This window comes from Selaginella moellendorffii, unplaced genomic scaffold (assembly GCF_000143415.4).
Source record: "Selaginella moellendorffii unplaced genomic scaffold, v1.0 SELMOscaffold_100, whole genome shotgun sequence".
Classification (NCBI taxonomy): domain Eukaryota; kingdom Viridiplantae; phylum Streptophyta; class Lycopodiopsida; order Selaginellales; family Selaginellaceae; genus Selaginella; species Selaginella moellendorffii.
This window is the reverse complement of record NW_003314361.1, coordinates 545,240-567,832: the sequence shown is the minus strand read 5'-3', so window position 1 is coordinate 567,832 and position 22,593 is coordinate 545,240. Positions and strand designations below refer to the sequence as shown.

At 47.5% G+C, this 22,593-nt stretch overlaps 6 protein-coding genes across 10 annotated transcripts; 2 read left to right on the top strand and 4 right to left on the bottom strand.

The window, feature by feature from the left end:
• Nucleotides 1–2,994: 2,994 nt before the first annotated feature.
• Nucleotides 2,995–4,771, bottom strand: LOC112342164. 2 transcript variants are annotated; one of them, XM_024663542.1, is made up of 5 exons: nt 4,503–4,771; nt 4,402–4,457; nt 3,423–4,331; nt 3,225–3,337; nt 2,995–3,178 (listed from the first exon to the last, which is right to left on the bottom strand). In XM_024663542.1, exons 3-5 carry the CDS (start codon nt 4,321–4,323, stop codon nt 3,029–3,031), a joined length of 1,164 nt encoding a protein of 387 aa, XP_024519310.1. In that variant the 5' UTR covers nt 4,324–4,331; nt 4,402–4,457; nt 4,503–4,771; the 3' UTR covers nt 2,995–3,028. The 2 variants fall into 2 exon arrangements, with proteins under 2 accessions (XP_024519310.1, XP_024519309.1); XM_024663541.1 differs by having other exon boundaries at nt 3,423–4,457.
• Nucleotides 4,772–4,790: 19 nt separating this feature from the next.
• Nucleotides 4,791–5,963, bottom strand: LOC9638092 (RNA polymerase II C-terminal domain phosphatase-like 4). Its single transcript, XM_002989671.2, has one exon. It carries the CDS (start codon nt 5,961–5,963, stop codon nt 4,791–4,793), a length of 1,173 nt encoding a protein of 390 aa, XP_002989717.2.
• Nucleotides 5,964–8,633: 2,670 nt separating this feature from the next.
• Nucleotides 8,634–11,430, bottom strand: LOC112342150 (dynein assembly factor 5, axonemal-like). Its single transcript, XM_024663503.1, has 14 exons — nt 11,213–11,430; nt 11,044–11,158; nt 10,771–10,941; nt 10,576–10,721; nt 10,423–10,522; nt 10,243–10,367; nt 10,102–10,182; nt 9,936–10,042; nt 9,659–9,882; nt 9,365–9,600; nt 9,189–9,321; nt 8,942–9,135; nt 8,780–8,839; nt 8,634–8,730 (listed from the first exon to the last, which is right to left on the bottom strand). The coding sequence occupies exons 1-14, from the start codon at nt 11,428–11,430 to the stop codon at nt 8,634–8,636; spliced, it is 2,007 nt and encodes a 668-aa protein (XP_024519271.1).
• A 393-nt stretch (nt 11,431–11,823) lies between these two features.
• LOC9628963 (alpha,alpha-trehalose-phosphate synthase [UDP-forming] 1) lies at nt 11,824–16,335 on the bottom strand. Of its 2 annotated transcripts, XM_024663463.1 has the most exons (17): nt 15,467–16,335; nt 15,279–15,376; nt 14,677–15,065; nt 14,499–14,613; nt 14,345–14,446; nt 14,139–14,289; nt 13,994–14,082; nt 13,892–13,940; nt 13,717–13,817; nt 13,481–13,668; nt 13,309–13,426; nt 13,076–13,255; nt 12,904–13,026; nt 12,758–12,845; nt 12,543–12,673; nt 12,364–12,462; nt 11,824–12,307 (listed from the first exon to the last, which is right to left on the bottom strand). In XM_024663463.1, the coding sequence occupies exons 1-17, from the start codon at nt 15,930–15,932 to the stop codon at nt 11,873–11,875; spliced, it is 2,922 nt and encodes a 973-aa protein (XP_024519231.1). In that variant the 5' UTR covers nt 15,933–16,335; the 3' UTR covers nt 11,824–11,872. The 2 variants fall into 2 exon arrangements, with proteins under 2 accessions (XP_024519231.1, XP_002989716.1); XM_002989670.2 differs by having other exon boundaries at nt 13,309–13,668.
• A 139-nt stretch (nt 16,336–16,474) lies between these two features.
• On the top strand, nt 16,475–18,934 carry LOC112342135 (centrosomal protein of 78 kDa-like). 2 transcript variants are annotated; one of them, XM_024663466.1, is made up of 9 exons: nt 16,475–16,858; nt 16,944–17,046; nt 17,102–17,159; nt 17,218–17,318; nt 17,389–17,459; nt 17,531–17,629; nt 17,699–17,879; nt 17,951–18,643; nt 18,708–18,934. In XM_024663466.1, the coding sequence occupies exons 1-9, from the start codon at nt 16,829–16,831 to the stop codon at nt 18,779–18,781; spliced, it is 1,410 nt and encodes a 469-aa protein (XP_024519234.1). In that variant the 5' UTR covers nt 16,475–16,828; the 3' UTR covers nt 18,782–18,934. The 2 variants fall into 2 exon arrangements, with proteins under 2 accessions (XP_024519234.1, XP_024519233.1); XM_024663465.1 differs by having other exon boundaries at nt 17,531–17,879.
• Nucleotides 18,935–19,006: 72 nt separating this feature from the next.
• LOC9638091 (neutral ceramidase 2) lies at nt 19,007–21,726 on the top strand. Of its 2 annotated transcripts, XM_002989727.2 has the most exons (8): nt 19,007–19,473; nt 19,520–19,728; nt 19,804–20,260; nt 20,313–20,562; nt 20,611–20,736; nt 20,787–20,850; nt 20,908–21,077; nt 21,130–21,726. In XM_002989727.2, the coding sequence occupies exons 1-8, from the start codon at nt 19,136–19,138 to the stop codon at nt 21,655–21,657; spliced, it is 2,142 nt and encodes a 713-aa protein (XP_002989773.1). In that variant the 5' UTR covers nt 19,007–19,135; the 3' UTR covers nt 21,658–21,726. The 2 variants fall into 2 exon arrangements, with proteins under 2 accessions (XP_002989773.1, XP_024519232.1); XM_024663464.1 differs by having other exon boundaries at nt 20,313–20,736.
• The last annotated feature ends 867 nt before the right edge of the window (nt 21,727–22,593 follow it).

The window sequence follows — 22,593 nt, the reverse complement described above, 5'->3', positions numbered from 1 at the left end:
TTTCAATCTCATTGGGATTAAGTCCGACACACAGCAGCTGAGCTTCGTGGAGAAGGTGTTGCTCACTCGAGCCGACATCTCTGCTCTCTTCAACACGCTGGCTCCTGGATCGATCAAGTCATCTTCTAGCGGCCGCTGGATCCTGGAGCTCTCTCTTCTGGACAGCTCCTTTCTAGCCACTGTGGGTCTTTACGGGAGCAAGCGTATAGTGGCCGAAGCTCTTCTCCACCACTGTCAACTTCCAGACGAAGAAGTGAAAGCCCTTCGAGAGGATTTGCTATTGCCTGGACTCTGTGGAGCACTCTCCGTGGAAAAGCTTGTGCTCTTCTACTGGCACCCGGACAAGAAGTTCTCGGCTGCACGACGGGGTGACGTATCTTGCAACTTCATACGTTACCTCTGGATCTCTGTGACACGGTCTACTGCTGCATTGACGTTGAGGATGGCAATGGGAAGTTGGGACCGAAGAAGAACCAGACACAAAAGCTGCAGATATCCATTGTCAACTCGTCAGAGAACGATCTTGTGGTGGTGTGAGGCTTCCAGCTGCGGATGACTTCCAGTGTTTCTTCTCCTCTCTGGAGTGGAGGTTTCCATCGGTGTGCTTTGCTTGTTCCTGAGAAGTACACTCTGGCGACCAAATACCAGGGTGACGAGTAGACCACAAGGATGTTCCAGGGAAAATGAAGGAGTGGGGGAATGTCAACCTCAACTTTAGCCAGCTCAGTGAAGATACGTTTTCGACGTTCACAAGCTGTGCTGAGCTTGAAGGCTTCAAAGATCTGAGCACGAAGCTCAATGCGGTTGAACAACGGAGGCAGGAACGCCTAAGAGAACTCTCCAACAACAAACACTACCAGATGGTGATGATGATGGTAGTGTTGAAGGTCTTTGCAGACGGGCTTCTCGCTTACCTGAGGCAACGGAAGAAGGGATATATTCGAAGGAGCATGGTCACGGTGCAGCTTTTCAACTAGGCAGTCCCAGTGGTCGAGAGTTTTTCGACTACACGAAAAATTCTGGCACGTCTACCACGGATCAGGACAAACGAATTCTGGAGACTCTGGAGTCCAGGCTGAACAGCTTCTTGACAGGTGATAGCAGCCGGGGCTTCATGCTGTTCGTTGGCTCGAGAGTGGTATTTGATGGCGAAAACACGTACACCATACGGAAGTCTGGCACCCGAGAGTCCGGGTTCGTGCTGTATGGAGAGTGGCTTTCCGGAACCAATGACAATGGTTCACAATGCATCCTCAAGCTCACTAGCAGTGGTTGCGGCAAGAGTCCAGTGTTCAGCAAAGACACTTTCACGGACAAGCACTTCGGATCTTCTGGAGAAGCGGCAAAAGCCACATCAAGTTCGACACTGTGGACTCTGGATTCTTGACTTGGCTTGGCTTCCATGGAAGTGTAGGCCTTGAGAGAGAGGCTCGTTTTGCTGAATTCGTAATCAGCCACAAAGCAGAGCTCGGGATTCTCGAAGCAGAAGACGAGGCACTCTTCACAGTTGCGCTCGCAGGCAACGATCTCCTGTTCCCGTTTGTGACGAGGAATGCCACTCTATGCGAGAAAAAGTGGCACGAAAATTGACGGGGGAAGAAAACACTGAGTTCGTGGCGGGGAATCCAGTAACTTCCTGCGCGGGTGCAATCTATGAGCACAGGCGACTTAAGTTTCTGAGAGGCGCTTTCGAAGACGTGGACGAAGTGTTCTTGAGAAAAGTCCGAATTGGTGGCAGAATACAGGTCAGAGCTCTCTAACCTGGGGCCTCATGCCCGACAATCACGCTTACTCGCAGCGAGAAAAGATACAACGGCCAAGTCAGAGTTATGTTCAGGCGAAAAGTACCTCAGAACGAGCGCGTGTCGTGGAAAGCAGTCGAGCTCGTACCCGCAAAGGACTTGGAAGCGCAGGCCCAGAAGTTCGAACATCTGATTATTCCGAGGTTCGCTGAGCAGCGGGAATTTTTCGACATGGATTCTTCTCAGTCGGTGCTGATCAAAGTCATCCTCCTCAGGTCAGGCCAGGTGCTCGTTTTCATCAGAGATGTCCTAACTTCCCGTCTGGACATACACCTTATCGGCTACTTTGGAGCACGTTCGACTGGACCGCCGAAGACATTCAACAGAGGAGCCGATCTTCTCGCGTTTGACAAGTCTTTGAGGCTTCTAGCTCTCTGGAACTCGTCAGCTTTATCGATCAAAGTTTTCGGATTGGACGAGTCGTTCCGGGAGTTAACTTCGAACGGAGTGACCATTCAGCTTGGGGGCTATAGGGGCAGCAGAGGCATCACCTGGATGGAGTTTGTACCGGGCAAAGAGGAACTTCTCGTCACTGACGTAACACGCCGGGTTTTTCAAGTGGTGCAGCCTGCCATGATGAAAGCTCGAGTCATCCAACTTCCGCCGTCCTTTTTGGGGCCTTGTTTGACGTCGGACGGGCTCTGCCTGCTTGCAGTGTGCGGAAGTCCTTCAGAAGATGGGGTGGCACTTTCGGCTGAAGTGCATAGGCTAGGCGACAGTTTGGAACATATGCTGGGACTAGCACTCCGAGACGGGAATAACTTCCAGCTCGCGACTTATCCAGCGGCTGGAGGTTGACAAAGGGAAAGACTTCTCGAGCTTGAAGTTTCTCTTCAGCCTTCAGTTCTTTGGAGACGAGGCTGCTCAAATCGAGCCGCAGGGCAGGAAGATGAGTGAAGCAGAGGAGGAATCAGGCTAGCGCAAGAGAGTGCTTTATAGTAACATTGAGTTTATAAGGGATTGGTAGAGATCATCTCAAGAACTTTGGTGGATGAATTGCGGCAGCGCGAGGCAGCGCGAAGAAGGTGGACGGCCGCCAACGCGAGAGTGAAGTGATTCGTGCTGCCAAGGCTGCTGCTGCCCGGAGTAGTCTACCCGGGATTAATCCTTGGAACAAAGGAGAGCAATCATTCCGACCGGAAAACATAGATATGGATGAAGAATTGGTTCTTGAGAACAAGCACAAAAGAGAAAACTTGTAAAAAAATTTCATTTCATAGCGTTTCTTACACATCAAACTTGTTTCCTCTTCTGTTGATCAAGTACTTTTCTATGTTCTTATCGGGCTTCTTGAACAACTTGATCAGGTTGGCAAGCCTCGTCTCCTTGATGGGCTCTTCTTCCTCCTCGGAACGCTTGAGACATCTTCTCAGCCTCTGGAAGAAAAAAAGTCATCCCAAACGAGCGAGCTCTCTGAAGTACCTTCGCATCCAGAGTTGCGGATTTGAGAAGGGGAAGCTTCTCAGAGATGGCAGCGTCTAGAGTCTTGATCGCATCTACAGCCGCGGCCTTCTTCTTCTCCATGTAATCAATCTCTGCAAGAACAAAGATCGAGGCAAGTTTATATACAAACCTTGCAAAGCTCGAGAGAGATGAGCGATGGATGATTCCACACCATACCTGCGGCCAAAGCCTTGCACCGATTTTGGACCTGCGTTAGCGAGTCCTCCATCTTCTGGACCGTGACCGAGGGAGCTTCTCCAATGTTGATCACTCCTGGAGAAGGCTGGAATGGCGACACTGCCGCCGCGGGAGACATAACTCCAGACCGGGGCGGAGTCGTGGTTCCCTCCGGACTCCTCCCGGGGCTCGGAGTCCTGTCCTTCTTGGCCTCGTCCGTGAGAACTCTCACCCGGTCTCGCAGCTGCGAGATAAGCTTCTCGTTGGCGTCCGAGAGCTTGATCCCGACGTCCTCGAAGTTCTTCCCGCAAACGTGGAGGATCCAGTCCACTTCATGGTCGTTTAGCGGCCGCGGCAGCTCCGCCGACGCGTTTGCGAGCTGATCGCTGCGTGGGCTTGTCACGGCACTGCTCCCGGCCGAGGTACTCGCGAAATTGTCACCATCTTTCGGATCGCCATCTCGGGGGCTCGTCTTGGCGCTGCCATCGCAGGAAGAGCCGGCCTTTGGATGGCGGTGGTGCTTCACGTAGAGCCGCCTTGGAGAGGTGGCGGTGATGGCTCCGGCGGATGATCCCTGCTGCTGCTGCTGAGCGCCTTTGTTCTTGGCCTCCACCAAGCTGGAGTTGAGGACGCAGACGCGGTGGTAGAGCTTGGAGACGAGGTCCGAGTCGTGCGCGAGCTGTGCCTCGGCGACTTCCAGTCGCTCCTTGATGATGTCGTGGTTGTCGACGACGTTTGTGGTGGTGCTGGTCGAGGGTGGCGGCGAGTTACTCTTGGATCCGGCTTGCGACTTTGCGGCCTTGTAGTCCTTCTCGAGGCAGCAAACTTTGTCCTTGAGGCCAACCACGGTGGCCGCCGCTTCCTTGAGTCGGGCTTCCACTTCCAACGCCCTCTCTGCCATGCTACATGCTACACAAACTTCACAAATCAGAAAAACCATGGCCTGGAGCGAGAAAAAAACTTGGAAATCTTACTCTACCGTTTCTCAATTGCTGCTAGATCGTCCCTCAGTTGCCGCTTCCTCTCCAAAGATACCTGTGAGAGTGTTTGGTCCTCTTTTCCAAGAAGAGAGAAATTTACCTCGCGCCGCGCACCGTGAAACGCCGAGAGAGTTCCCTCCATCTTCTCCACATTTTCCTTGACCCATCGCAGATCCTCCGCGGCCTTGGCCTTGGCGTGGATGATTCCTTGCGTCTTGTGGTGGAGCTCCGCCTGGTACTCCGCTAGCCTATTCATCCTTAAACCCTAATTTCCTCCCCTTCCACATCTCGATCCACAGCCGTCCGCGAAATTCAAATTCAACGGCTACGATCCGCGGCAATGTCAGAGGTTCGAATCCCATCCTTATTAGGGCTCTTCACTCTGTTTTTAGGGTTCTTCGAGACCTAGTCTGCGCACTTGGAACTCGGACTCTCTGGGCCTGCCCAGTCTAAAAGCCGCTGCTCGCATCCAGGAGGGATTGACAAGATGCTTCCCATTTTCCACTGCCCAACGCGCCCTAGCGCTCTCCGGATCCATCGCCACAACGTGTGTCACGGAATCGTCAATTTCGAGCACACACTCGGCGCCCAGACCCTCGCACAAGATCCACAGCGAATCCTCGCAATCGATGGGCACCACGCTGCTAAACGCGAGCTTGCAGCCCTCGAGGATATGGCTGCGCAGCTCGCTCACGGTGTCTCGCACGTCTTCCAGGAAGGAAAACTCGCCATACTGGAAGAAATCGCGGTGGATCGTCTCGAGCCCTTGCAAGAGGCTCGCCAGGCTCCCGCCGCTGTGGCTCTCGTCAATCCCTCTCCTCGCCAGGCTGGAGCTCTCGTCAAAGCCAAAGCTCTTGCAGCTCGACGAGAAGAAGTGGTAGCGATCGATCTGGATCAAGTTCTTGTGCTGCTCCTCGGGCCAAGCTTCCGGCAAATCATCCACGATCAAGACGCTCGATTCCTGCCCAAGAACAGTGTCCAAGTCTTTCCTGTCGCGATGATCCGTGAGATCGTTGTCATTCCTGGAGACCAGCCCCTTGAAAAGCACTCCAGTGGGATCCAAGAGCTTGAGCATTGCCTCGGCGTAGATCCTCGTTCCCATGGTGTAGACGTAGAGATCGAAGAGCTTGCTCGCTTGGGCCAGGAACTCCAGCGCAAACGGCCGGATCTTCGTCCATAGCTGCAAATCGTCGAGCTTGTGGAGGAGCTTCGATCGCCCTTTGGGTGGATCTCTCGCGTACATGCTCTCCAGGAAGGGCTTCTCCTCGGCGCAAACTTCGTCAAAGCTGGCCGAGTTCACGAGCGTGTGATCTAAGTCGAGCACCAGCATGAGCTTGCGATGCTCGAGTGCCCTCTGGGCTTGTTCTTCCCGGAGCCTCTCGAAACTGCCCTGAGAGATCTGGAATTCCGCAAAGTCCTTGTGGTAGAGCAAGCCCTGTGTAGCATCACCTTCGCCATCGCCACCATCACTCTCAGGTTTTGGCTGGCCACACTGGAAGCAAAGATTCTTTATGAAACCTGGGTGTGGAGGACACTCGCTCCTTTCTCGCTTCCTTGCCATGACCTATATACATAATGACCTAAACTTTGCTTTAACAGATGAAAAGAATTTCCTAGTTAACTTCTGAGAATTTATCTTTTCTTTGGTAAGTTTTACACTGTCACAAAAGGCTGCTTTGATTTGAAACTGCAATCCTTAGCTAGATCACGGTCAGGAGGTGGTGTTTTGCCCGAATGAAGTATAAGATACAACCTATTCTCACTAGGATGGTATATTATTTCATGGTAGTACTAATGATACTATAACAAGTAAGCAAAGCAGTACCTTAAGCTCGTCAAGAACAAGTTGGTTGTGATGAACTCCTTTGCAGACAACTTTAAGATTGATACAGTTGGAGGCGGTGGATATGATCTGCAAGAAAGGCCACTGAATCAAAAATAAAATAAATAAAATAACAAAAACCAATCGTTTACTGTAGCACTCAACAATATCATCCTAAGGGGAAGGCGTGTGATATGCCTACAAAGAAGAGCCTTAGAACTCAATACATCCTATAATCTCAAAGAGAATCAAACCCTTGAGCCTGTTCTGAAGCTTAGTTGGGTAGTTTAAGGGACTCATAGTCACTAAAAGTCTCTCTGTGTGAAGTGCTATCACAATGAGGTAGCACCATCACTATGGCTGGACTCATGAGCATGAGCCATGATATGCACAATAAGAGACACAACCAAGGAAAGGCACCTTGATAAGAGCTATATACTAGAAAGTAGTGCAGCTTCTAAAGCTTCTACTAGTGATTCTATAATTACTTATTTTTATTTTTGGGTTTCTTAAGCAAACCATGGTAGTGGATATATGTTTGAATATTTAAGGATATTCTACCATTTAACGGTTGTTATTCATTTAGATTAATCTTGTATTTATAATTTATAAACTTTTCTAAACACTTCCTAGTATATTCTAGTTTATTCTACCATCTAATGGTTGATATTCAATAAGATTAATTTTGTGTTTATAAATTATAAACTTCCATTTGATCAATTATATTAATAAATATGAACAACATTACTACTAATCAAACCAAGAGTTGCTACATGCAATGTGTAGCAGATTATTGAAACATGTATTTCTAAGAATTTATTGGTGCTAGAGTAAAAAAGGCCATATATATCTCTACACGTTATATAAAGAAAACACTCTAACACATGGAAAACTATACAAAATCCAAAAAACCATATGAGTGGGTTTGTTATGTGATTGTGGGCTAGATATGCAAAAATAAGCCTTGCTAGGATCACCACTTCTACAAATGAATAACAAACCAAAAAATCATAGTTAAATAAAATCATAAATTCAAAGATACAATTATTCTTTTAAACTATATAAATATACTATGTCAGAAATGCTTGGAAAAATATGTAAAATATTATTTTTAGATTTATTTATTTTTAATAATAATTTCCTAATAAAGATATATATAATAGAATAAATCTAAATTAATGTATTCTAACTAGAAATATTATATTTTAATTAATTTAAATTGAAATCATCATACTTATTCAATTAAAAGTGATACTGGCATCAGGGTAAATATTCCACCTGTGCATTTCTGTATTCCATTTTTAGAGTATCCAGTGAAAATATAGAAGATGCTTTTAATTTGATAAACAAATCCATGCCACATAGAATAAACGACCAAGATTCATCTATATCTATATCTTCTCAATCTAATGCAGGGATCAATGCATTGAAAAGCTCAGATTGTGAATTGTCAGTGTTATGAGCTGCTCAAATTGTAGTAGTACCATTATCATCCCCCTCATCAACCTTGAAATCTTTGACAAATTCTTTGAGATTCTCATTTTCCTCACTGAAATCCATGTGGACTTCCTCCCCACATATGCCACATGTGTACTTTGACACATGCCCATCTTTCATGTCTTCCATGAGAGACTCGATCAAGCTCTGGAGCTCACTGTTGACTAGAAACAATTGGTCACTTTTAGGGCTTTGATGCACCAATGCTATGCCTTTCTTGCCACCACCAAACCTGCTTGGCCTCTGCTGCTGCTGCTTCTTGGTTTTCTTTTTGAGGCGTTCCATGTTGACATCATAATCCTTCTTTGGCCTCATGGTGCCACTGTATATGAACTTCTGATGTTTGTTGTCGCAACACTTGTAACGGGGCTAGATGACATAATGATTATTGAAGTAATCAAACTTTGCTTTCTCACCACAGCATGGGCAGAGGGGATGCAACCACTTCAAGTAAGCCTTGAGCTTCTTAACATTCCCAAACGAGATACGAGTTGGCTATGACAAGTCTCAGACTGAGTAGTCCTTGAAATGGTGTAAGTCCTTGACAATCACCTCCCTTTCCCATTTCAAACAATCAAATATCTCAAGAGAAATAGAAATAAAAGTTCTAAATTGCATAATATACTATGGTTGATTCCCACAAACACACAACCATTGATCACAATTCCAAACACCATCCAGCCGTCGAGCTAATCTCCTTTTTGCATTTGGGAAGTCTACTAAAGGAAGAAAACTAGCTAAATGAGAATTTCACTAGACATTCCTGCCAATGCATCCTTTGGAACATTCCATTTGATTGTTGCCAAGCGTATCTTCTACACGAACTGGACGCTCCCGAGAGTTTGTTATTCGACTCGTAAGTCCTGGAAAGAAGTTTGTGTTACATAAAATATTGTTAAAGAACCTGTAAGTTTAGACCATTGCTTCGGTTTGTGAAAGCTTGGTCTTTGCATCTACCAGTAGCTTCAGATTGATGTCGTGTTCCAAATGTCCCAAAGTTGATAGTATCCTGCGAAAGAGGTTTGTGAGAACTACTAAACGGACACTCCTTTGCTTACGTCTCGCGAACGCTTTCAGCTATGCAGCCCGTTCCACCCGATAGAATTGGAAGTAACAACCTGAAGACGAGAGAAAGAGTGAATGAAAAGAGAGAGAGAGAGAGAGAGAGAGAGAGAGAGAGAGAGAAAGAGAGGCAAACAAAGTTCTTCCAGCAAGCTCACCCGTTCAAGATTTCATTCCCGCACGCTGCCCCGGCTATCAGCAACCTGCGAAAGATAAATGGTTGGAGGGAACGCATGATCCAGAACTCTGGGTCTGGTAACATGCTTAGAATGGAATCCGCATGATCCGCCAGTAGTTTATCCGAGGATTCACGTCTGCTTGCTCTTGCTAGATCCCTGAGAACGGATTCCGCCTGTGAAAACCCCGGTTACTCGAAAAGTTGAGGGAATAGCCACTTTCAGTCACCATTTCAGAAGGCTTTCTACTGAATTCGGCAGCCGAAATTGCATGTAGAATTATCCACAGCAAGGCTAATTCATCTTCACAAGAGGCAGCCACCATAGCTTTGCATGACAGAACGATCCCCGAATTCACGTCACTAGACATCAGCTCAGTTCCATGGCAGAAAACAAAATGCTTACCTGTCGATGCTTGTGAGAAGATCTTGCTCTGTCAATGACGAACAGATGTCAGGAACGTGCTTGGCAAGGAGAGAAGATGGGGTCCCGGCCAGAAAACTAGATAAAATCTTTAGCGTCCGCCCTGCGCTCTGTATTGTTGACTGTCCAGAAAGCTCACCACTTAGATGTGGCAGTATAATAGGCAGATAAGCGGATGGATCAACAAAGAATCCAACCACTTTTGCGCACTCCAAGATCTGAAATAGTGGAACAGAAATGGAAGTAAATGAAACAATTTAACTCACGATGACATACCGCCTTTTGCACCACCAAGTCACCACAAGCCTTAATGAAAAGATTGCAGAGTGGTTCAAGATGCATAGTGGCGTTTTCTTCGACAAAAATCAGTACAGTGTACAGGAACCTCGATGATAGTTCTTTCGTTCCACTGGTCCAGGCGTGGAGATCAGCATCTATTGCATAGAGAAGAACGCTAAAACAGTTTCTCACAAGTATCCTGGCTCCCAAACAAGGACGGTCTGAAGAAAATCCATGGTAACTCTAAAGAGCAACACTGAAGAACACAACTTACGCTTGAAAACAGGCGGCAAAGCTTCGCTTCCAATCAAAATGTTTTCAGTGGATTCTTGAAAGTACTGCTTCAAGTCCCTCACCTCATTCTCGTTTTCACTCTCGTACCTGAAACGCATAATTACCTGTCACTCCGAGAAACAGAATAAATCCGGGCTCTTACTTACTGTCGACCAATTTCTTCCATTAGTTGAAAAGCGAGTGCTTGAACCTCCTCGTCTGAGTCATTGAAGCCACTAATGACGTACCTGTTCAAAGAAGAATACGTTCAGGATGAAAGAATGTTGTTGTGAATATAAGACTCTTACGGTACAAGACGGACCTCGTGCTGCTTTCTTTCGTCAAGTTTCATCAACCAGCTCGCAATAACCCAAAGAAGTTCTTTCCGGACAGCTACCGATTTATCCGTTGCCAGTAACGCTAGATATTGTGTCTATGGAACAAAACAATACTTACACCCCGTTAGCTTGAATATGGTGTAAGCTTGCCTTCGTATAGGGATGATAGAATGCTTTTATTGGAACCAGATTGGGATCTTGGTAAGCCGTGAGGTCGTAAATGCTCTCGTGAGCACCGCAAAGAACAAGCCTACATCAAGTATATGTAAGGTGCATTGAAATCAGTTGCAAATTGTTGGTTACCGGTGAACAGCGCCGAGTGCAGCGACACGCACTTTGTAGCGATTGTGTACAAGCAAGCGTAAGATCACGGACACCAGCTGCTTGGCAATTGGCTTGATCTTTTGATCCATGGTATCTGTGAACCGTTCTAGCAAAGTCATGGTTTCCTGCCAAAGGCATGTTAGCAAGAAATAGAGAAAGAGCGTGTGTTTGTACCAGGAGAACTTCCGGGTATGAATCAGTTGCGGTGACCATGATGATAGACGCAACCTCGGACGCGAAGGGATGGATGAGTCGAGGAGCATGGTTGAGTAAGGAGGTTAAGAGCCGAACGAGGAAAAGCCGGACTTCCTCTGATGGCTCTAGTAAAGCTTCTTCTTGTCCATCCTAGAAGTCACAACCAAAGAATATCACCCAAGTTTTCTAATTGAGAAAGACGTTCTCTCTTTTACCTTTAGAAGTTTGTTTCTCAATGGTACCTTGGCCTACCTTCGTTCCAAACTCTACTTCATTGGGAAGAGATCTTAATGGCAAGCGCTCCGACACGACTGGAAGAATGTAAGGCAGCAAACTCACCACACATCCTGGAATAATTTCGAGAAGGCTGAAAAGAAAGAAAACGAACAGTCGATACTGCTAGCGTTGCTAAAGTGCTTACCTGAGAAGGATCGACACAGCTAGACAACGGCATTTCTCCGATGGATCAGCAAACCTCCGCAAGATAGCCTTGATGACGGCATCACTACCTAGCTCCTGAATTTCCTCCTCGCCTCGGGCCCGGACTCCGTGGTCCAGGCGCAAGAGCGCCGCCTTGCGAACGGACACGCTGGGATCGAGCAGACAATTGACATCCCTAGCGATGCCGCTGTCCGCCATGACAAAGAGCCCTAAATTTTAAATACAAGAGCCCTAAGTTTCAAATTCTTCCCACCCAACGAATATCCGGCGATTTAAAAACTAGGGTTTAGGTCCTTCGACGTGTCGAAAGCCCACGGAGTCCACCTGTGCATTGTGGTGGCCGTGTTCTTGCTCCGGCTATGGAGGATCCAATGCTATCAGGCGGCGAAGAAGAAGAAGTACCTCAAGAGCTAGACATCTGTGGATTCGAGGCGAGGACATTCTTCCTATTCTTGCTGACAATGGTGCTAGCGATCGTCATCTTCCTTCTATGGCATAGAAACAGCGAAGTGGCGTTCCAATGGGTGGATTCCAGAGCTCGACTCTTATCACGCTCCAAGGTCAGTAGTAGCGCTTGATCAAATCGTGGTATCCTCGAAGGTAGAACCAAGAGCTTTATACAATAGACCAAGGTGTGTTCTTAGTTACTCACAGTGACCACTCTGGGTGACCGTGGCGTTGGGCTGTGCCAGCCGCTCTTCTTGAACGATTCCTTCTTGGGGAACGTCTCGGTGGCGGCGGCGAGCGAGCTGAGAAAGGTGACCACTTCGTCCGAGGAGTTGAGGCAGTAGCGAGCGAGCGAGCGCTTGGACGCCCCCACCGCGCAGGAGAAGTAGTTCTCGCCCTTGAGATCCAGCACCGACGACCCCTCCCATCTCCCGGCCTCCTCGATCAGCTGCTCCTCCTCACTCCTCTTCCTGTCCGGCGACATGGTGGCCGGGTGGGACTTGGCATGGCGTGAGCTGCCGTGCTTGCTCGAGGATTTGCTCACTCGCTTGTCCTGAAGCTTGCTGCTGAAGACTGCCGCGTCCAGAAACGGGAGCTCTGGCTCGAAAAAGGTGTAGATGTCTTCGTCCTGTGCATTCCAACAAGGAACTATTTTTCTCGAGCTTGAAGAAACGAAGAGCTTACTTTGCTTAAAAAGTGTCCGATGCACATGACATGGTCGATTGGCGAAAGCATGTGCTTGCTGTGCACGATCTCACCGAGGATGCGATCGATCGCGGACCCCTATGGAACACACAGAGAGCTTTGTCAGCTCGATGTTTGCGAGGAAATAAAAAAACATAACAAAGAAAAGCTACAAGGACCTTCGAAACGCCAACAGGACGGACTTCCACTGACTTTCCACCTTGAACAACGTCTACGGCTGCGTTGGAGATTGGTCCTGTCCACAAGTGCTGAAGCATGTCTCTGGCCTGTACTCTGCCAAACTCCACATCTGGAAAGGAAAAGAAGAGAAGAAAGAGAAAAAGTTTTTTGTGAGGCTACGAATCGAGATTGAGAATGCTTGAAAACACTGTACCTGCGTACTTATAGTTCCACACCAATGATGTCTCACGCGTCTCTACAAACGAGCGTGGTGTTCTTTCGCAAAAATATTCAAACACTAGCTGCAACACGGAAAAGAAGAAGCTTTTAAGCTGCTAGTTTTCTTTTCTCGAAGCAAACCTGCACGCTTTCAACCCAATCCATGTTGAGATGCTCAGGCATGGTTGTCATCCACTCTCCTTGTGTGTGGCGAAGAAACATCCCATTCTCTGCTGCCAGCCACATGTCAAACTCGCCAAAGGCCTGCAAAATATCGCGAGTGATCCTATACTCCAATAGAACAGCGAAGTACCTCATCCAATACGGCACGCTCGCTTCCGCTCAGAATTACTATAGTGGTCTTTGGATCAGTGCATAAGACGTTGAACACCTCTTTGAGATTAGGATGCAGACGTATCTTCATCTCTCTAATCTGATCAGGGGCCCTTCCACGTGGAGCTTCAACTTGCGCAGTTAACGTAGAGTTGAATCCCTGGATCGCAGGCAGCCGTCAGTTTATGATGGTGAAATATAGCACTACGTTACCAGAATCATGAGACGATTCTTCGATGCCGAATAGTTAGCGATGGCCTTTTCCGTTGGCAGTTGGGGAGGAATGTGCAGAGTACGCAACTCAGCCTCCAAAATAGAGTCGTTCATTTCACTGGTTGAATAGGTGCGTGAGTTTAAAAAAAGAAAAGAAAAGAGTAGAACTTGCCTCGTAAACGTTTCTGCCCACACCTGAGCACTATGAGTCGTAACGTGCATGAAGTTATGACGATGACGTTCTTCCCTTTCCTCCTCTGGCATGTTCAGTGCTTCCGCAATTGCGTTGGCAGATTCAATGATGTTCCAAGGGTTTATCAGGATGGAGCCAGCACCAAGAGATTGAGCAGCGCCTGCAAACTATAGTTCACCAGCATTCTTAATTAGCACTACTAAGAGAGAACTTACCTCGCTAAGAACAAGAGCGCCTTTCTTGACATTTTGACAAGCCACAAACTCGTAGCTCACAAGGTTCATGCCATCCCGCAGCGAAGTGACAAGCAACACATCTGTTCACACAATAATTGAGCGGATAAAGAAAAACAAAACAGAAAGAGAAAGAACAAATCAAAGAAAAACGCACCGGTGATGGCGTAAAGGGCACACAACTCTGGAAACTTCATTGATCGATCCTGCATTAGACATTTATGGATATCTTCCAAGGCGATGGAATTTAAAACCTTACAAGGTGGTGAATCGGGACCGTCGTAAGAGATCCATAACGACCGTTGATGCGACCAACTATCTCATGCACCTGACTTGCTAGCTTCTGGTCTGCCAAGGAAGAAAGACTTTAGAATGCAAAATACAGAAAAGCAAAAGAGCCATACACTCCAACACGTCCGTCCTCGTCGGAACAGCAATTTGGACCAAAATAACCTTGTCACGCCACTCTGGATTCTCCTCTAAAAACTTTTCGAAGGCAAGCAATTTTTGCGGAATTCCTTTAATCATGTCAAGCCTGTCTACGCCGAGCATAACCTGGTATGCAAAAACACGTAAAAGACTAGTTTCTCGCTGATACAAAGAGTCAAACCTTGCGCCCAGCAAAGCGAGCGCTCAACTCCTGAATATGTTGCTTTACAGCTTCCGTCTCCACGGCGTGAGTGAACCTCTCGGAGTCGATTCCAACAGGGAACTACAAACTTGAAAAATCAGAGCGTCTGAATATAAGGGTAGACGGGCAGTACCGCTGCAACTCGGGTTATCTTTCCTTGATCTTCCACTCCCTCGGGAGTACCTTCCAGGCCCAGTATCCTTGTGCAGGCGCTGACGAAATGCCTTGCATAGTCGTACGTGTGAAATCTACATAACAAGAGCAATGCTCGATGAAAACGTGAAGTTCCATGAATAAACGAGAAAGCTTACCCGACTAAGTCTGCTGCAAGAACTCCCTGGAGCAACTCTGCGCGCAGTGGCAAAGTTCTATAAATTTCGGAGGAAGGAAAAGGCGTATGAAGGAACCATCCCACTTTCATGTGGCTGTTATACTCCTTGAGATAGCTCGGAAGAACCATGAGATGATAATCATGGCACCAAACGAAATCTCCTTCCTGGTAGTTTTTGATGACTGCATCCGCAAACAGCTGGTTAGCACGCTTGTACGCGTTAAATTGCGACTGCAAGCTCCGGGTAGCGGCAAGCCTGTCCTCCTGACGAAGCCCGATGTAGTGAAACAGTGGCCACAAAACGTTGTTGCAGTAGCCATTATAATACTGATCGACCGTGGCCTCATCGAGCAAAACCCCGACAAATCCCTGCAAAGAATTTAACAGAAAGGGAAAAAAAATTCAGTCATCATACAGCAGTGTACAAGAGACCCTTCCGGAAGAAGAAGAACAACAACAAAGAATGCATAGCTAGCTCATTGAATCTAGCAACAAAACGATGAACTCCTCTAATTCACTCACGGAAATTGGAAGACGATACGACTCCTACCAAGAAAGAAATTCGATCCAGCAAAGGCTTACCTTCTCTTCGAGCGCTTGCGCCAGCGACTGACGCCCCACATCGTCTTGGACGTAGACGCCAGGCCAGCCAATCCAGATGACCTGGAACTGCTTCACTCCTGTTCAAAGAGAGCAAATTTAGGGTACTCGCTCCCATTTAAATGCCCTAGGTAGCTAGAAGGAGAGAAGAATGGAAGAACACAACGTACCAAGCAATGCGCTGACAAGCCCTCCAGCACTGACTTCCAAGCTCCATTGTGTGTCCCCCTTCCTCGTCGCCGACACGGGCAATCGATTCGCGACTACGAGCAGGCGCTGCTTCTCGCCCCCTCCCTGATCGGCCGGAAGATCCTCCTGTTGCTGCTGCGATGGCGGCGGATTATCGTCGCGCGCTTGGTGCTCGAGCGAAATATTATCGGCCGGCGGCTGTTCTTGCGGCTGATCCGCGGCGTCGTCCTCGTCGATGGCGTCCTCGGATGCCGATGCGCGCTCGCTCCGCCGCAGCTGCCTCTCGCGGACGAGGCGCTCCACCCGGGAGGAGGCGAGCGAGGGCGGGAGATTGAGATTGGGCGGGACGAATGGCGCCGCCGCCGCCACTGCCGCCTCCTTGCGCCGCGGCTGGGGCTTGCCGACTGGATCATCGTCCTGGGAATTGAGAGGTGGATACTGCGGCATTGGGATCGATCGATCGAAATATTACGGGATCGAATCGAACCCGCGATCAATCGATCGCTATTCGAGGCCGATTTGGCCGATCATCAATCGCTCAATCGCACAGTGCCAGCGCCGCGAGAGAGAGGAGGAAAAAAGAGAGAGAACGCAAGAGCGACGAAGCGATGGCGATGAGAGGAAGCACAAGAAGAAAGAAATCCTAGTAACCAAACCAAACCTCCACGAGTGGGAACGAGCGAGAGCTTTATAGTTTACAGCGAACGGGAAAAAAAGGAAAAGCAGGCGAGGGGTAAAAAAAAAATGGGGAGAGCGCCCAAAAATTTTGCTCCAAGAGCTTCTTCCCAATTTGGGAGCGCATCTCCCAAGGCATATGCCATTATACCGGGCGAGGGTAAAATCTGGAGAGCGATAAAACACCCACGCTCACGGCTGCATTATTACGAGCGCGCGATCGAGAGAAAGAAAGTTGGAGAAAAAGAGGAGAAATTCCTGTGGAGGCAGAAGATTTTTGCCCTCTTTTTTGGGCACCACAGGCATTGTAGATAAGAAGCGTTTGGATTGGATGGGATGGGAAAGCTTGAAGCAAAGACGCAAGCATTTGGTAGCGAGATTTTGTCAAAGGATTTCTAAGCCACGAAATTGCCAAGGGGCGATTTCGTGGCCTCAGAGAGAAGGAAAAAGGGAAATTAGGGCTCAATTATGTGGGGGGGCATGGAATGGAATCATTCGTACGGAAAAAATGGATGGTGGTGCCGTCCTCCAACGGTTTTCCGGGACATCATTCTTTGTGCGCCAAAAAGGAGGTTAAAATAATGCGCTTGCCCTAACCCTAACTCGCCCACGTGGATGGCTCTGGAATATGCCTCTCCTCTGTTTAGCCCTAACGTCGACGAGGAAAAATGCGCTCTCCGGCCGTTCAAAGCGTCAAGGTGGGCGATGGGATTCGCGCTTCCTAGCTAGGGATGGGTCGATCGCCGGGAGCTACGGGGATAATCCTTGTTTCTTGTTTGGCAGAGGGATTTGCAGGAGTTGAAGGCCTCGGATTTCGCGTCCCTTGCGCTGGCGCTCAAGGACGGCAGGATTTCGAGCTTGGAGCTTTCGATTGGCCGCAACGCTGGTAAGCGCCAGTGATTTTTTTTTTGTCTATGATGGAAGATTTTGGTGTTCCTCAGAGCCTCGATTCACCTTTCTCAGTCCCAGACATGCTGACGCCATGTTCAACTTCTCCAGGTCAGTGATTTCTTTCTTTTAGTGTTTTTTTTTTACTTCTTACATTGTTCTTTTCCAGAGCTTTGGCGTGGTCAGTCTCTTCAGGGGGGTGGCTGCAGCATTTGGAGCTTGGATTTTCTTTGTGTAAACGAGACTTACAGCTTCTCGTTCATGCGTTATGTAAGCTAGACTTTTTTCGCGTTTTTCTTGAACTTGGAAAAGGCTTAAAGATGGTCTATGGTTCTTTCAGGCTTGTCCAAGACACTAAAGCATCTGTCTTTTGCAAACAGTGGGCTTGGAGATTCTAACCTTCATCTCCTGGTAAGATGAAAAGAAAGCATTTTGCCTCTGACTAAACACTGATGTTGTTTTCGAGTGATCAAATTACGCAGGCTAGAGGATTTCGTGATTGTGCATCCCTGCAGGTGCTCTGTCTTGCAGGATGCAATCTTACTGATGCTGTAGCTCCAGTTTTGGCGTCTATTCTCAAGGTCTGTGATTTATTTATTCCATTCTATGGTTTTCTTCCTTTTTCTCTATCGTGTTTGGTCATGCGACAGGCGAATCTGTCTCGGAAAATTCAAGAAGATTGGCAAAACAGCCTGCGCGTCTACAGACAAATGCCAGGCCGCAGTGTGAACAGATGCGGGCTGCGGGTTCTCGATCTGTCGTGGAACATCTTAACAGTAGCGTCCGTGAGGGAAATGTGTACGATATTCCGCCTTGGGCCATCCATCGAAGGTAATAAGATATATTCTCCATCATGAGTCCCCAGAATCTGATCTTGTTTGTTGTGGATTTTTGTCTGCCAGCACTGGATGTCAGGGGAAATAATCTGGATCTCGAGAGCCAGAAACTGCTCAACGATGTCATGAGCGAGTGGGGCATTCTAAAGTTCGTTGACCTGAGGGAAAGTGGAAAGTCCTCTCTTTTGGGAGTTCTCGAGAAGGGGCAGTATGCAACAGAATCACGATTTCCCGTCTCCACGAAGTCTCCAACTAGGCACTACAGTCGAAAGTGGAAGAGGAAGAGTTGGCCCTCGAGAAAGGAGCTCACAGGGCAGGGGGTGTGCATAGCAAAAGCAAAGAGAGTATCCGATGCGGAGAGGTACTCATTAGGGACGAGGACAAATTCGCTCTTATCGAACACAAAGCTGGCCTCTCAGTCACTACTTTCTTCACTTGAAACAGCGCCCTTCTCGCCAGTCACACCGGTCACGCCGAGCTCCCTCAACTTGGAGCCGTCAAGTTGGAATCACGATGATCAAGACGGCAACAGGTGTATCTCTTGTAGCACTAGCACTGATGACTTGAGATGGTCAACCGCCGAAAGGCCAGTGGGTTATAGCAGTGACGCGACCAGCACTGATGACTTACAGCACTTCTCATGCGCCCCCGCCCGCAAGTTGGTGGAGTTTAAAGACGACCCGACCTCCACGAAAAGCAACAACGCAGAGTGGAACGGTTTTCTTACTGATATTGGGAAAGCACTTCTCCAGCTCAATGGTGAGTATTTTTTTCTTCTTTATTCTCGCAAACGTTCCTTTTTAAATATTCTCCGTGCTTCCAGATCGTCTAGACAGATTAATCGGGCCGTGTGGAGAATCTGACAATTTGAGGATACAACTGTCAGCGCTTGTTTGAGTAGTCCTTTGCTCTGGAGGGGAAAAAAAAAACACTTACCTGGTTGGTAAATTTTCATCTTCATTCATAAGTTGGTGGATGCAGCATCTTGTTTGAAACCTTTTGTTCTTTCTTTTCCGAAATGCCAGAAGAATCAGGCAAGTCGATTTAGCATCTTATTGTTCTGATCCTTGTCGTTTTCGTTAGGATCTTTCCGGACATCGTATATGACAAGCTGAACGCTTCATCTTCTCTCGTGCATAGTTCTTGGCTTCATCGATCCGAGAAAGAGACTCGTCCAGCTCAGACGGCAAGCCAAATGCTCGTTCTTTGGTCGCTGTCGACGACGGTTTATGCGAGGCTCAAGCCAAAATTATGGAGTCGAAACGAGCTGTTGATCAGCATGTATTTTCGGGGGCGTTTTTCAAGATGCTTGCTTTCCTTGTAGCATCCTTGATGGTCTACCGTTGCAAAGCGGACTATCTTCTTGGAGCGGGGAGCTACGACATAACAGGTCCTGCAGCCGATGTCAACATGATGGGATACGCAAATCCAAAACAGAATGCTGCGGGAATTCATCTCAGGCTAAGATCGAGAGCCTTCATCGTTGCAGAAGCAGGAAACGACGGGAACAGGATCGTCTACGTGAGCCTCGACGCGTGCATGGCCTCGCAAGCTGTGACTACTGCTGTGCTTTCCAAGCTCAAGACAAGGTAATGAGCTAGCTATTGTGAAATGCTCTCTCACTGCTGACTCCAGGTACGGGGATTTGTACACTGAGAAGAATGTGGCATTGAGTGGTATACATACGCATTCAGGACCCGGTGGCTACTTGCAGTACCTCCTGTATAGTATAACATCCCTCGGATTCGTGAAACAGTCATTTGATGCTATTGTTGACGGGGCCGTGGCAAGTATCACTCAAGCTCATAACAACTTGAAGCCCGGTTCGATTTTCGTGAACGAAGGTTATCTTTCAAGTCTGCGTTGAATAGCCTCCTCACACTTTATGTTTGTTTTTTTTTTTTTCCCCTCTTTTTCAGGAGAAATTTTGGATGCTAACATCAACAGAAGCCCCAGTGCTTATTTAAACAACCCTGCCGAAGAAAGAAAGAGATACAAGTACGACGTCGACAAAAGCATGCTTCTTTTGAAGCTTGTAGACGCGCAGCGTGGTCCTGTTGGCACTGTGAACTGGTTTCCTGTCCACTGTACTTCAATGAACAACACGAACACTTTGGTAAGCGGTGACAACAAAGGTGCTGCTTCTCGCTTTATGGAAGACTGGTTTGACCATCGATCAGTGAAGCGGGAGCCTTCAGCCAACACAAGTCGTGTGAGGAGCAAGACTTCTTTTGTGGCCGCTTTTGCCCAGACAAATGAAGGCGACGTATCTCCAAACACTCTAGGTGCCTTCTGTGGCGACACAAATCTACGCTGCGATTTCAACCATAGCACTTGTAACGGTAGCAACGAGTTGTGCATTGCTCGAGGACCAGGGTGAGTTTTTAAGTTTGATGACACTTCTGCGCCTATAGCTTTTGTATTCCAGTTACCCAGACCACTTTGCCAGCACAGAGATTATAGCAACGCGACAGATGGAAAGAGCAATCGAGCTGTTTGCGAATGCAAAAGATTTGCTGAAGGGACCAGTGAATTACAGACAAAGCTACGTAGATTTTACCAACATTAGCATAGCAGCACAGTCGGCGACGACTTGTCCTGCTGCCATGGGATTTAGTTTTGCTGCTGGGACGACAGACGGGCCAGGAGCTTTTGACTTCAAGCAAGGAGACACTGACGTAAGTTGCTGTATTCATTCTCGATTTGGAGCTGACCTGAAATTACAGGGAAATCCATTCTGGAAAGCTGTTCGTGACTTGCTGAGGAAACCAACCGAAAAGCAAGTAGCCTGTCAAAGCCCGAAACCAGTTCTTCTCGACACTGGAGAGATGTTTTTTCCGTATGACTGGGCTGTAAGAAGTTCCAGAATTTATTTTCTTTTGTATTTAAGTGATTCTTGCAGCCAGCGATCCTTCCAATCCAGATCCTCCAAGTTGGCCAACTCTTCATTTTATCAGTTCCTTCTGGTAACACACTTTCCGCTATCAACTCTATAATTGACGACTTTAATTTGTTGTGCCCAGAGTTTACCACCATGGCTGGACGACGCTTGAAAGATGCAGTGAAGGCTACCTTGGTCGAGAAGAGCAACGGAAAGTATGACAAAGAAGTTCGGATTGTTATATCGGGCCTCACGAATGCCTATTCATCCTACGTGACAACTCTTGAGGAGTATCAGATCCAACGCTACGAGGTAACTAACGGATCTTCCTTGTTTCGAGAGGCTTAAGCAAATGTTTTTATAGGGTGCTTCTACGTTGTATGGGCCTCACACACTGAGTGCTTATATTCAAGAGTTTAAGAAGCTAGCCGAGGCACTAGTTCTCGACACTCAAGTTGCCAAAGGACCATCACCACCGGACTTGATCAGCAAGCAAATCTCCTTACTCCCAGAAGTGATCCCAGACACCACTCCAGCCGGCATCAAATTTGGAGACGTCAGCAGAGATGTCGCCAGGAACGCTTCGTTTAGAGCTGGGGACACCGTGGAGGCCACCTTCTGGTCCGGCTCCCCGAGGAACAACCTTATGACGGAGGCAAGCTACACCATGGTGGAGTTCCAAAGTGCTCCAGGCGTTTGGACTCCAGCTTACGACGACGATGACTGGAGCGTCCAGTTCGTGTGGAAGAGACCGTCGGCAACGATCAAATGGAAAGTTCCAAAGGATGCATTGGCAGGGACGTATAGGCTTCGACTCTTTGGCGCCTCCAAAGCTCTCATGGGAAAGATTGACAACTTCACGGGAATCTCCAGTGAATTTGTCATCATATAGTATATACGTGAATTTGTAACAGCTTACTAAAGGTCAGTGTTATACAATTTAAAACTCTTATTTTTATTTCTCTTGAGATTTTTTATTGTCAAGCAACTCAAGTGATCATTAACAACTTGCACCATCTCAAAAGATTACCCAGTCTGAGACTCTTCAACTTCACAGCCGGTTCATGTCTCATTTGGGAGTAATGAGGATTAATTGAAGCAACAGCACTGCTATTAACAAGGAAAGTTTGAGAAATTCAACAATCATAAAATTATCTAGCCCTGTTACAACATAAATTCACACACGGTTGCACTACAAACGCCAAGAAAAATTGTAATGTCGGCATGAAACACCCACCAAGCAACAGCAGCAACAACAAGGGCTTAATGGCTAAAGTTCCCTGGTCGTTGCTAGGGCTTTGACAGCGATAGAACTTTGCTAAAAATAAATTCCTTTATCTCTCTCTAGGATGATAGAGTTTGCATACTGGGATACTAATATGTTTATGCATTGTTTATATACCTCCAATGCTTTTGTATGTTTTATTTTTCTTTCCAATAAAAAGATTCATGCTCTATTAAATTGGGTGCTGGGAATTCTCAGGTGTATCTTGGCAGCAGTACTTGGTGAGGTGCAAGGTCAAGATTTGGAACTCGAGGAGGAAATCGAACAAGAAACCACAGGATAAAAAAAGCAAGCGATGATGGCTTCCAGGGATGAGGTGAGGAAGATCAGGTGTAAGACTACCTGGATCTCCACCATCCAGGAGTTCCAACCAAAGTTTATCCTCAAAAAGCAACGTGTACTCAATCCCAATCAGTTCATAATTGCTGTGACAACAGAGATGATGTTTGTAGTGCTGACAGCTTTGGAGAATGTAGTGAAGTATTTGGAGATAAGCACTCCTCCATCAGACCTCCCACACTTGAAACAACAAGCTTTGCAGTG

What these genes read in the sequence shown, in the direction of transcription:
- LOC9638091 (XM_024663464.1), top strand. Translation starts at nt 19,136, where the DNA reads ATGGAGTCGAAACGAGCTGTTGATCAGCATGTATTTTCGGGGGCGTTT. An exon ending in TTTTTCCGTATGACTGGGCT is followed by an intron (nt 20,737 to 20,786) that starts GTAAGAAGTTCC and finishes TGATTCTTGCAG; the next exon opens with CCAGCGATCCTTCCAATCCA. An exon ending in CATTTTATCAGTTCCTTCTG is followed by an intron (nt 20,851 to 20,907) that starts GTAACACACTTT and finishes TGTTGTGCCCAG; the next exon opens with AGTTTACCACCATGGCTGGA.
- LOC9628963 (XM_002989670.2), bottom strand. Translation starts at nt 15,932, where the DNA reads ATGCCGCAGTATCCACCTCTCAATTCCCAGGACGATGATCCAGTCGGC. An exon ending in CTCGCTTTGCTGGGCGCAAG is followed by an intron (nt 14,290 to 14,344) that starts GTTTGACTCTTT and finishes TTTGCATACCAG; the next exon opens with GTTATGCTCGGCGTAGACAG. An exon ending in GTCCTGTTGGCGTTTCGAAG is followed by an intron (nt 12,463 to 12,542) that starts GTCCTTGTAGCT and finishes TGTGTTCCATAG; the next exon opens with GGGTCCGCGATCGATCGCAT.
- LOC112342150 (XM_024663503.1), bottom strand. Translation starts at nt 11,430, where the DNA reads ATGGCGGACAGCGGCATCGCTAGGGATGTCAATTGTCTGCTCGATCCC. An exon ending in AAGTAGAGTTTGGAACGAAG is followed by an intron (nt 10,942 to 11,043) that starts GTAGGCCAAGGT and finishes TGTGACTTCTAG; the next exon opens with GATGGACAAGAAGAAGCTTT. An exon ending in CTTCTCACAAGCATCGACAG is followed by an intron (nt 9,322 to 9,364) that starts GTAAGCATTTTG and finishes GCTGATGTCTAG; the next exon opens with TGACGTGAATTCGGGGATCG.
- LOC112342135 (XM_024663465.1), top strand. Translation starts at nt 16,829, where the DNA reads ATGCGCTCTCCGGCCGTTCAAAGCGTCAAG. An exon ending in TTCGATTGGCCGCAACGCTG is followed by an intron (nt 17,047 to 17,101) that starts GTAAGCGCCAGT and finishes GGTGTTCCTCAG; the next exon opens with AGCCTCGATTCACCTTTCTC. An exon ending in CCTTGGGCCATCCATCGAAG is followed by an intron (nt 17,880 to 17,950) that starts GTAATAAGATAT and finishes TTTGTCTGCCAG; the next exon opens with CACTGGATGTCAGGGGAAAT.
- LOC112342164 (XM_024663541.1), bottom strand. Translation starts at nt 4,362, where the DNA reads ATGGTTTTTCTGATTTGTGAAGTTTGTGTAGCATGTAGCATGGCAGAG. An exon ending in GTGCAAGGCTTTGGCCGCAG is followed by an intron (nt 3,338 to 3,422) that starts GTATGGTGTGGA and finishes TTGTTCTTGCAG; the next exon opens with AGATTGATTACATGGAGAAG. An exon ending in CCGCAACTCTGGATGCGAAG is followed by an intron (nt 3,179 to 3,224) that starts GTACTTCAGAGA and finishes TTTTTCTTCCAG; the next exon opens with AGGCTGAGAAGATGTCTCAA.
- LOC9638092 (XM_002989671.2), bottom strand. Translation starts at nt 5,963, where the DNA reads ATGGCAAGGAAGCGAGAAAGGAGCGAGTGTCCTCCACACCCAGGTTTC.